Source organism: Aspergillus tanneri, assembly GCF_003426965.1.
Source record: "Aspergillus tanneri strain NIH1004 chromosome Unknown AapTan_3_pilon_pilon_pilon, whole genome shotgun sequence".
Taxonomy (NCBI): Eukaryota; Fungi; Ascomycota; class Eurotiomycetes; order Eurotiales; family Aspergillaceae; genus Aspergillus; species Aspergillus tanneri.
This window is the reverse complement of record NW_022984630.1, coordinates 2,828,705-2,840,262: the sequence shown is the minus strand read 5'-3', so window position 1 is coordinate 2,840,262 and position 11,558 is coordinate 2,828,705. Positions and strand designations below refer to the sequence as shown.

The window sequence follows — 11,558 nt, the reverse complement described above, 5'->3', positions numbered from 1 at the left end:
ATTCTTGTCCGTCGATCTTCAACCCCTTCCATGGCCTCCATCGCCACTATCATCATCTCCCCGGCCAAAGGGCGATCTGCCGCATACCGTCGGTGGGGTGCAGATGGTCATTTCCAGGTTTTTGGGGCATCTGACGACGGTCTGCTCCCACTTCCCCGAGGGGGATATAATTGGATTCAATAGTAGATCCAAGTACGTACTTACCGTTTCACGCATGCTTGATCCCGGTTTGCAGTCCTGAGTTGAAAAAAAAAAAAAAAAAAAATCAATACTAGACTGACTAGATGACAAGATGGCAATCCCACCTGCAATGCCACTTCGCATTGACCCTACCAAGGCGTGCATATACCGATGGACTTTGTCCTCAAGAACCGTTTGCTTTCATATCCCATCAATCAGTCTGAGTATTATTGCCTCGCCCTCTGCTCTCCCCGCATTTCATCACGCCACAGCTGTCTGCCCCCTCACTTCGAAAGGCGATATTTTCGCGCCATGCGCCACAGCCAGATTTCACCGCCATGTGATAGATCGGACGGAACTCGAACTCCGGTCATGACATCCCTCGCTTGATATCTTTCTTGGGCACTTTCCACCCACCCCGTGCTTCATGCATTGTGGCGATCGATCTCTGCGTCACCATCAACAGTACATGTCTTCCGATGAAACGATTCCTGTCATGATGTAGGCGGTTTCCAATCTCTCCTGCAGTCTGAAGACACTGATGTGGAGAAGGAAGCAGGGCGCAATGCACCTTCCTCTATTTTTTTTATTTAAATATTTTTTTAATATTTATTTTTGGCCTCTCAACCATCACCCTGAATGACATACTTTGGAGCCTGAGTTTTCAGAATTTTTGATGATCCTCCTGGATCCCCGTATGTACAGTCCTTTTGCGAAGCTCTGCCAGCTAGAAGGTTCTGTGACATACGCCAGCAATTTCACGTAAGACAGGGCAAAAAGGTACATGAACGGGTTGCACAAAACGCCCCTTGTTTGATACACATACTTCGTACATGTAATACAAAGAATGCTTAGAGTCGTTGTGAACCAGTCCGATCGATATCCGACGATCGGTAACTCGACCCGTTCCGACTAGACGGTACGTACCCAAATTTACGGCTCGCCATGGATGGCGTGATGACAGAAACGTCCTAGGCCAGAGTTCACCGCAAGGAGCATCGGAGATACTAGCCGGGCTGATTCGTTCTTGGATGCCCTTCTCGCCCACGGTTCAACAGCCGCCGTTTTAAGGCTCGCATTCTGAGAGCGCAAGGAAGACCCGACCTCGCCCAATTCTTGTCGTGTATACGTCTTGTTCCTCCAGTGGATCTGAGCTTTCATCAACTCATCGACTGGTCTCAGCAAAGATTAGAGTAACTACTGGAAAGGGAGCTGGTATGAAGAATTCAGATCTTGCAGCCGTCTGCTGGGGACAAGATCAGAATTCCATACCCAAACCATGGTAGGACGTATGAAAAGTGGCTCTGAAGGATGCAGGAATGAAGGGGGATAAATTTCGATTTTTTTTTTTTTTTTTTTCGTTTGTCTCCGCTGCTGCTAGCCAAATTCCCACTTTGTCTAAATTCGGATGTAAATTCCAGAAGCCAAAAATAAAAGGAAATAGACGAGGGAAAAGTAAAACGAAAGAAAAGAGAAAGAAAACAATCTAGTTTGACATGGTCACATCAATCCATACTTATAATATACAAAATCATTTAAATGCTCGATTCTCATGAATGGGGAACCCGGCACAATCCCAAAACAATAGTCGAAGATTAGACATTAATCAAGGACCATGTTTAATTTGGCGGAGCAATCGGAATATGCAGTATATGAAAATCGGGAATAGACCATAAAACACCTTATATGCATAGTCGCACGTAGCTGATACGCGATAGCGGAAAAAGATAAGAAATCAAAAAGGGACATGAACACTCTGGCGTGTATTGGATATCATTATGGACGTCTCCGTTGTGGCCCACACTCATTTACCTTTCGAGCATGCAGGACCAGGAAGTCTGATTAGTAAAACGATATAGGGTATCAAATCGATCCGATCTCTCTCGGCTCATGGGAATCTTGATAATCCAAGAACTTGCTGTAAAACCAAGTAAACCATGGGCGGAGAAACAAAAGAGACGTGAAAGAGACCAGTCAGGTCTCGTATATTATATATATGCGGCATTTTTGACATTCTCGGCACTGTAAGTCATGCAAGGTTTTTAGACGTTAAGTATACGACAAGCCGGTTAGGTTCTCGTTGCCGGCGTAAGCATATGAGGGGAGGGCATTGATTCGGGCGAAGTGTTTTCCACATCACTGAATGGAGATTGCCTCTGAGGGTCGAGATCATTTCCACCATTTCGCATTTGGTTTCTTAAAGCAGGAAGTTGTCTCCTTCTCGCATTAATGAACCAGTTACTGATCTTAAACGGCACAGAATATCAGTTACTCAAACCCGCAAATTTTTTTATTTTTTTTTTTTTTATAAATGAAGCTTACCTGACTGATTGTGAGACCAGTACGAGTCATGAACATCTGCTTATCTTCCTCGCTGGGATAAGGGTGATCCAAATGTTCGTGGAACCAGGCACGTAGAATATCAGTGACAGGCTTTGGAAGGTTTCCTCGTCGGCGTTTATTCTTGGGATCGACTGGGTCACCCAGGATCCCAAAGTTGGACTGCGGACCATGCGACAATGCTTGTGGAGATGCATGTTCAGAATCGCTTTGGTAGGCCACTGACGAGTATGGATAGTGCATCGCTGGTGGCCCACTGGTTCCAACATAGGATTCCATACTTCGTCTTTCGCTCATTGGGCCTGGATAAGTGGCTGGCGCAAACCCATGGCTACCGGCGGGTGCGGATCTGAATTCATGAGAAAGTCCCCTAGCATCCGCGAAGGCGGCCGATGTGTTCATGCTTCGTTCTGGGAGGGATTGAAGGTCCCGGATAGGCGGGAGAATGGGACTCGGTCCGCGAGAAGCGAAGGGAGGAGTAGGGCTAGTTGTCTGGGGCAAACGAGGTTGCACAGGCGCATTATCTCTTGGGTGGAAGTCGTTGGCTCTCGTCGCTGCTATTGAGTAGTTGCGGGGCACATCCCCCAATGGAAACTTAGATGGGGTGCCGAAGGGGGACCGCTCGGACATGGGCCTGGGATTTGATGTCATATCATGGTTGGCAGTTGCGGGACGATCGTGCAAATGTTGACGGGAGGTCAGATACGAAGTCGAGTCGATCTCGTCGTGGAGGTGAGGTGGAAGCAACTGCGAATTGATTAGTCTCTAGGATATTCCCCAGGCAATCCCGTTCATGTCACAGGGATTGAGGATTGTTCTTACCTCCCGAAAGGAAGGAAGGGCTTGTGTGTGGTCGGACGGAAGCCCGCTGGCGTATGAAATGGCCATTTTCTTGGAGTCCTCGCCCAGTTCACGGTACTGGGACATAGAAAAGAGAAATATATTGGTGGGGTTACAGAGATACTATGTTCGCCACTGATTCTGTATAGCCAAGAAAGCACGACAGTAATAATGTCTAGAGAGCAGCCGGCCTGCGGCTTTCGCACAAGCTTATCACGACGGAATCCCGCGTATGTCGTGACTGGGAGGTAAATTATGAGGGTGCGTTCTGCGGGGAAGAGATGTAAAGAAGATAGAATGGGAATGCGAAACTAATGAGAGATATGGGGAACTGGTCGGTAGAAGTATAAGAAGGAAAAGAAAAAATGAAAAGGGCTGTAGTAGAAGGTCTATGGTAGAAGATAGAGGGAAATATGGGCGACAAATAATACTTCCCAGGACCTGAGTTAAAAGTACCTTGACATTGCCGCACACGATGACGATGGAGACAGCTGAACCAAGGTTATGCAAGGTAAGGAGTGAGGCCACTCAACAATTGGATCTGGCCTTGGTGGACCAGATCTCTTCTTTCAAGGCTGTTCGGGATTAGAACAATTGGATTTTATTTTTATTTTTATTTTTAAATTTCCCTTTGTAACTTTGATTTATTACTATTATTATTATTGGTTTGATAATTTTTAGTTTATTTGATTTATTATTATTATTATTTAATTTCTTTCTCTCCTTCAAATTTTTATTTACGTTTTTCCCCGGTAGTACGATGCTTATCTAACTTCTTTTTTTTCTTTTTTTTTTTGTCCTTTTCCAGGTTCAACATAATAAGATTCAGAAATACAAAATTAGTAATTTTTTTCTGGGGAAAAAAAAAGGAAACGCTGGATCCGACATCCTGCAAGACTACCTGGACGCTTAAAAAAGGGCGTCATCGAATCTCTGGAACGCAAGACAACCGGCCCCGTCAGCTGTTCCATATTGGTATTGGCTAAGCCATCTTTGGAAAAGAAAGGCAAGAACAGGGGGGGATCCCAGAAAACCGACGATCGTGGGTGGGTGTGGATACGGTAGCCACAAACTACGGTCGACCGTCACTTCATCGGTATCTAAAAGGTATGCAGAGAGAGGGGGGTGAAGATGAATTGGAAGGAGAGGGGGCAAGGTTCCATGTATTTTCCATTTTCTGAAGGGGGGATACCTGTGTACTCCGTAAAACAAAAATACGGCCATTATTACTAATAATTAATTTTAATATTCCGTCGCCCTACCGCTAACTGGGTACTCAACCTTAAGGTTGTCCTTGACAGATGGATGGTTCCAAGGGATCTAGAAGTTGTTTCCCAACTCGAATCCAAGGACGTCCAGAGTATCCATCTTTGAAAAAAAGGGCGGGGTCTGAGGTAGCGGTGAAAGAGCAACTCAGAGAACACCCTACGAAGTGTAAACTGCCTAGCTCTTCTATCTACCTAGGTAGCACCCTGCTTTTTTGGAAATCCTAGGTAGATAGATGTCTACGTATATCCATATCTTTGTGTGTTTGTGTGTGTATATGATGTACAACATGTCCCTAGTCGCACTGATTCTTTAAAATTAGTAGAAATAAATCTATGTGAGAACGATGGGCCGTGACCGCTTTACTTTTGTCCTCTTTCTCGTTTTTCTTTTTTCAATCCCCCTTTTTATAACTTGGAATATTAAGCCAAGAGCAAACAGCCAATCCAAAAACTTTTCTATCAAGAAGGGAATGCTAGTGTCTCCAGGCCATGGCGGTACCAGCACAAAACATAGATGAAACCATCCAAGCGTAGATAAGTTCCAGACTCCTAGAACAGTAGAACTTCCAGAAACGAGCTAATTTCCTAGCTCAACTATTCCCAAACACAGAGGATATTCTGGCACTATCGCTTCGACGCTTAGTGCTTAAGTGGGCTTTGCTAATGACCTTAAGATTTGGCCAAATAATATTATCACCATACGGTGGCGGGGACCATGCTGTGCTACTACATTGTCATCGCTACTCCCACTTAATTTACTACTCCATAAGAAAAAGAATAAGAAAAGAGAAAAATTACTGATCTGGATTAACTGCGGAAAAGACTTCCTGTCCCTTAGGTACACATCACTGACAAAATGTGCTCATGGGATCCATAGAAGTGGAGTGGCAAAATACAAGCTAGAAGTACCTGATACTAGAGCATACTCCATCTTACCGGAATGGGCTAGTAGATCTTCTACTTACTACTTGCCGCAACATAGGAGCAAGGAAGCAATCTCTCTCGCAAGAGGAACGGTCCGGAGCAGGTATAGCTGCAAAGTCTAAACTAAAAGGGAGGAGAGGAGCGGGACTTTTCATTGTGTGAGAAATAAATATATTAATAGCACTCCGTCGTAAAAATCCAGCTGTATGTGTTCAAACTAATTAAGTAAATCGAGAAAATGGGCAATGGAAAATGGAAAATGGGAAATTGAAAATGGAAAATGGGAAATTGAAAATGGGAAATGGAAAATGTTATGGATACAGGGGGAAAGAAATGTGGAAAGGCCACATGCACGACAAAAAAAAAAGAAAAGAAAAGAAAAGAGGGAGAGATCGCCGGCTGTCCCTCACAGAGTTGGATCCACATCGCTTGGTGTGTGTCAGTCAGAATAGTTGCAGCCAGAGGTTGATTACTGGCTAAACACGGCTAGTATAGATCGCTGGAGAGTCGTAGCTTATCCCAAACAGTAGGCTTGAAGGTGTACAAGTGCATCTCAAGTACGGAGTACAAGCTGTACAGAAGTTGGATGGGTGGTTGGAGCATCCGTGGGTTCCCGCTGCAAGGTGATTAACGGGCAACTTCGATCGAGGTATGGGAAAGGAGATCGATCACACAAGCCACAGGTAGGCAGGTAGACAGACAAGGGGAGGGGTTAGTGCAAGCCTATGAGCTGGGTGACGGGCAGAAACTAACGAGCTACTTACTCATGTCCTCGAGTCTTGGCTTGTCGACAAGATGTTCCAACATCCAGGGCAGGGAAGGCCCGATCGCGAGGGGTTCTTCTCCATGGACCCCACTCTTTTTTCCAGATGAGCTGCAATCTTAGGTGTGCCCAGGATCCACCTTGGTCTCCGTCTTCCGTCAGTATACATCAAAATATTCTCAAGGCTGGACAACTACTAGCTTGCTAGGAAAGGTAGCCCAACTACTGGATCATAAACAAAATGATAATCCACTCCATGGAGCCATATAGGGTCAATTATTGGTGTAACCGTCTCTGTCAGTGCCACCCAAGGAATAGGCGGAAAATAAAAATTAGGTTTATTGCTCGCTAAATATCCGTATCACCATCTGGACCTTGCCTTTCTTCTATGCAGGGAGATGTCAACTGCAGGGCTGTTTACAGCACCATACTTACGGGAAGCCTCCCCCGAGGGTGTGACTATCAAGGATGAACTCCCTAACTACCAAATGCAAGTGAGGAGGGGCCCGGAAATGATTGGTGTAACCATACCATATTATATGCAAGATCCATTGCCCATGCATATGACATCTCAAGTTGTCGGTTAGGAGGTGGATATGAGCGAAAACTGACATCCTATCCAAAGGCTAGGGCCAATCATATAAAACCATTCTTCATCCCCCTGTTAGTGTGGAATTGCTACCTAACCTACCTCGGTAGTAGCTAGTCTCCAGTCCAAAGTCCGTTATCCACTTCCTGATGATTTATTTCTATCATCACCAACATCATTAGATAGTATCTGACGGGCCATTCAATCAACATGAAAAGCCAAGATAATAGGGATTAATAATACCGAGGTCAATCATCATCAGATTATATTAGCCATTGCAGCAACCATGTTAATTAATAATAGATGTGTGAGTTTGACATTGGACCATGAGTAATAGAGTAGACTATTACCACGAGGATTCGCCGTTCCAAGGTTCGGCATAGCTGATCGTTGGGTCATTGGAGTTTAAATTTATAAAGAATACCCACAAGAACGCCACGAGGTGACAGAAACGATGGACCCACGGGTGTCTACAGCCGAACGCGGACGATTACAGCTAGAGTTGAAAATTAAGAACTAGGATATGGCCGATACACCTTAGGAGGATGACATATAAGTATCCTTGGGAAAGACTTGATGAAGCCTTAGTGGGAGATGAAACCATTCCATATTCATGGACAGCTGAAAAATGGAGTTTGACGGAGATGGATTTAGTTAGTGTGTGGATTGACTCGATTTACCAGTCACGAGATACAACACGACTCCACTGGTGGGACGATCGGAAGACCGTCGTCCATCGGACAATCCCGACTCATTGGTTCTACTCCTTAAGTGTCACGTCGTGGCAAAGCTCACCTGGATCATGAACTATTACAGTTCTCTCTCTCTCTCTCTCTCTGTCGTTTCTTTTTTCTTTTCTCTTTTCTTTTTCTGCGGTGTGACGACTGTTCCTGGATACCACCTTCCTTACCTAATAGGTAGTTCTAGTTGGTAGGGCCGATAAACTTATGCCTAATGAATGAAAATGACGGGATCGGTAAATTAATTAAATTGTTCCGATCCATCGCCAAAGTGCCAATCTGAAAAATGCCCACCCCCGTTTCGTTCTGACAGGACTCTTATATTGACCTTATTTCGAGTGCATACAACGCAGATCACTAGTGGTTACCTACAATCTCGAATTTTTTTATGTATAGGCATATGTTTTGATTATTCCATAAGGAGAAATCCGTGGCTTATTGGATTAACAATGATGAGGGGGAAAGGGGAAAAAAATAATAGAATAGGCTTGTTCGGCACCCTTTCCGCCGATCCAGCAAATCCATAGGAAGGAGGCGGTATGGAGCAAGCTTCAAACGGCAACAGTTCCGGACTAATATATTAAAAGAGAAAGAAAGGATCTGCTCTCTCTCTGTAGGTGGTAGCAGCAGGCCCCCACCGCTCAAGGGAGAGTTCGGTACAGCCAAAGAAAAAAAGATCGATGATAACAAAGTTTCCATGGTCAACCCACGCCAAAACTAGACTGAGCATGCCCCCTAGTCGGAGCTAAAGTCTAGTAACCAACCTCGTGGCCTGGCGCTAAACATTATTTGTCAATGGTGTGCGCCCCTAGGATTTTGACACATGGACGTTATTGACCACAAAACTCCCAACAAGGGTTAGTTCATACTATTTGAGATCGTTTCCAATTCTTCGGGTCCCGCCTCGAGGCAAAAGATGAATGAAGGTATCAGGGACTCTAGATTGATTCTCCTTCCTGGAGAGAAAAAAGAGGCTGCATTAGGAAGATCGGGATTCAACTAATGTACCCCATACAAGGAACGCTGTTTCCCTAACAGCCTTGGAAGACTGGATGCAGGCAATGCACAGGGGCGGTGTAGTGGCTGGGCGCAGCCACCAGCCCAATCTTGACGGACCGACGCCACCGGGGAGGTCCGCCTCGGGAAATGCTCCAGCGGTTATCGATTCTCAGATCCAAGATCGTGCAGGGTTAGAGTAAGGGCGGAGATCAGTGCTGGATATTGCGTCGCCGCAACAGAGACATTTTCTTCTTGACCAGAGTCAACCCTCTAGGACAGTATCGTCTTGTTGAATGCCTGTGCGTATGGATCTCATGTCCTGCCTTAGTGTATAACAGAGGCTGCACTTGGCAAGTCCCGCGCTTACTATTACCGACGCGGCTCACATGTCACAACCCGATTAGTTCTGTCATCCGGGATCACAGCCAGGAGTATTCCTGCCATCACCGCTCAAATAAGGCTTGAGAATGGTGGGTTCCTTTCTCTCTCCTTTTTATTTTTGTTTTTATTTTTGAAAAAAAAAAAAAAAAGAGTTTAAATACCCCAATTGCCCAGGGTTCGAATCCTGCTAAAAAAAGCATCATACACCTTCCTGTTCTGGGCCCTCTCGTGTCAACCTTCCATGGTTCACGCGCGTCTCCAAAATCGGCTTGAAACCGTCACCAAACCAACTGACATCATATCGGTTCCAAAATGTCTCACAAGCCACCCAACCCACTGGCAAGTCCGCATGAATGCTTCAGAAATCTCCGAAGATTTCCCATTTCTTAAGTTCAGTTCGTATTTGCGTTTCAATAGTCTAGACATAGTCCGAATCTTAGTCTGGAGACAAGTTCTCCCCCACTTCGCAATGCCTTCTAGAAATATCCTAGCCACTTAAGCCCCTCTGAGTCTCCTGTCGTGGCCACATCGGATCACCCGGCCTGGATTACTTACGAACTGTAGTTCCTCAATTCCGGTCCCCCTGTGCGGATGATCGACGCCTGATTTCTCTGCAGACTGGTTTACTTGATGGACCACTTTTCCAGTAAGCCATCTCAACAGTTGGTTTGCGCTGCAAATGGCTATCAACTTTATAATCACTTGGGGAATTACTGAATATTGAACCCGGATCTACCGAGTAGTCTCCTGCCTGGCTGGTTCCCATGTGGCTGGTCGATGGGTGCCTCGACCCAGCGTGTCCTTGGTTGAGATCTCTAAGATGACGGTGAACATGCTGTTCGCCAGGACAGTTCGTCAGATGGTCGGGTCATGCCGACCATTTTCAGGCTTGTTTGCTGGTTTGACTGATGACCTATGTAATGGATGGTTCAGGGGTTCTTCCATTCTCTTTTTCATACCTCGGCTTAGTTATAGCCCAGTCTGGGGTGTGCCTGGCTTGTAGCTCCAGCTGTACTCTTTTTTCGGCCTTAAGGGGTTGTTGGTATTGAGTTTCTTTCCTTTTCAAAAAAAAAAAAAAAAAAGAAGAAAGAAACAAGAAAGAAGAAAAAGAAAGAAGAAAGAAGAAAAAGAAAAAAGAAAAGAAAAGAAAAGCAGGATTCCAAATTCATCTTTTGACCGACAAAGCCATCGGGTATAGATAGTCATCTCCTTTTGGTGTTACACAAGAGAGAGTACTAGTATACTAGTTTTAAGTCTCAATCTTTATCAGGAAATGAGAATCTTTATATTCCATCCGTACGACATCAACATCCACTCTATGGTATATCCCGGGATAATGAGATGACAGATAACCTGTGTTCATAAGTGCAAAAGGTTACAGAAAAAAGAAACCATGGCATACCAATATGCTACCCTGAGACGGTAAATACACATAATTGTTTGGAATAAATATACGCAACGATCATAGGATGAATAGACGCCCTTGCTAGAGCCTATAGGAATAGTCTTATGTCTGGATCTTGATTATACCGCTTGCTTGATTATGTTTGGAGACGTAAATTTGTGTATGATGAGTATACCCCTGAAGCTAGAGAAATCTGATGGACGCTTGGATGTGAATACTGCTTCAGGTAGCCAGACTTACTGTCTTCTAAAAGTCATCACCATCGGCGATGGCACATTTGAGTGATGCCTATTTCTCCATAAGATATTATATGACATCTGCCTTCTCCTCGATATAGTAGTGCATAACCAGTTTACAATAGAAATGATTAATACCAGCTGATATGCTGCAAAGGTAGACAATTCTTTGGGCCTCGACAAAAGTAATCTGGGTCGAACCCGTGTTGTGCTGATGTTATACTAATAGAAAATCAGTGGTTATTTAGCCTCACATGGCTAGATTTGGTATCATGAAATAGTCAGGATATGGTCCGACCTCTAGGCTACTCAAAACTCTTAGCTGTATGGATAGCTGAAGACATTTTTGAATTTTAAATTTCTTATGAACTGGATCCCAGCGAATAGAGCAGACCATTATGCAAGGTTAATCATTGATGCTGGAGATGCTAGATGCTGAGAGAGAGATGTTGATTTGTATATTCTGGTGGTCAAAGAGAATATTCATTCTATGGTGCTAACTCGTTAATAACTAGTTACTATAGAATTGGATAGTGATCTGTGAAAAAAAAAAACAATTTCGCAGACTGTCTTTCATACATAGGATTCTATGGGTAAACACGGTGTGTAGCACCGGATTCTTGTTTATTACTAGAAATTACCTACATAGCTAAACGCTTCATAATTAGGCTGCAGAAGGTTAATAGAATACTAAATATAATCAAGACTGATTTAGAGGCTGGTTATGTTTTCATGGTCACAGAATTCACTCTTCAGTTACATTCACTTGTATGCATATATCTGATTTATTCTGCTACAAATTTGGGCCTAGATTTGGAAAACTCGCGAAGTGAAGCTTAGAACTCTACTACAGTATGTTATGAACTGAATCCCATATTAGGGGATTGGAAAGC

At 44.4% G+C, this 11,558-nt stretch overlaps 1 protein-coding gene across 1 annotated transcript; it reads right to left on the bottom strand.

The window, feature by feature from the left end:
* Positions 1-2,249: 2,249 nt before the first annotated feature.
* Positions 2,250-3,447, bottom strand: ATNIH1004_004729 (homeobox domain-containing protein; the record flags this gene model as incomplete). Its single annotated transcript, XM_033569398.1, has 3 exons — positions 2,250-2,426; positions 2,503-3,267; positions 3,343-3,447. The coding sequence occupies 3 exons, from the start codon at positions 3,445-3,447 to the stop codon at positions 2,250-2,252; spliced, it is 1,047 nt and encodes a 348-aa protein (XP_033428204.1).
* Positions 3,448-11,558: the final 8,111 nt, after the last annotated feature.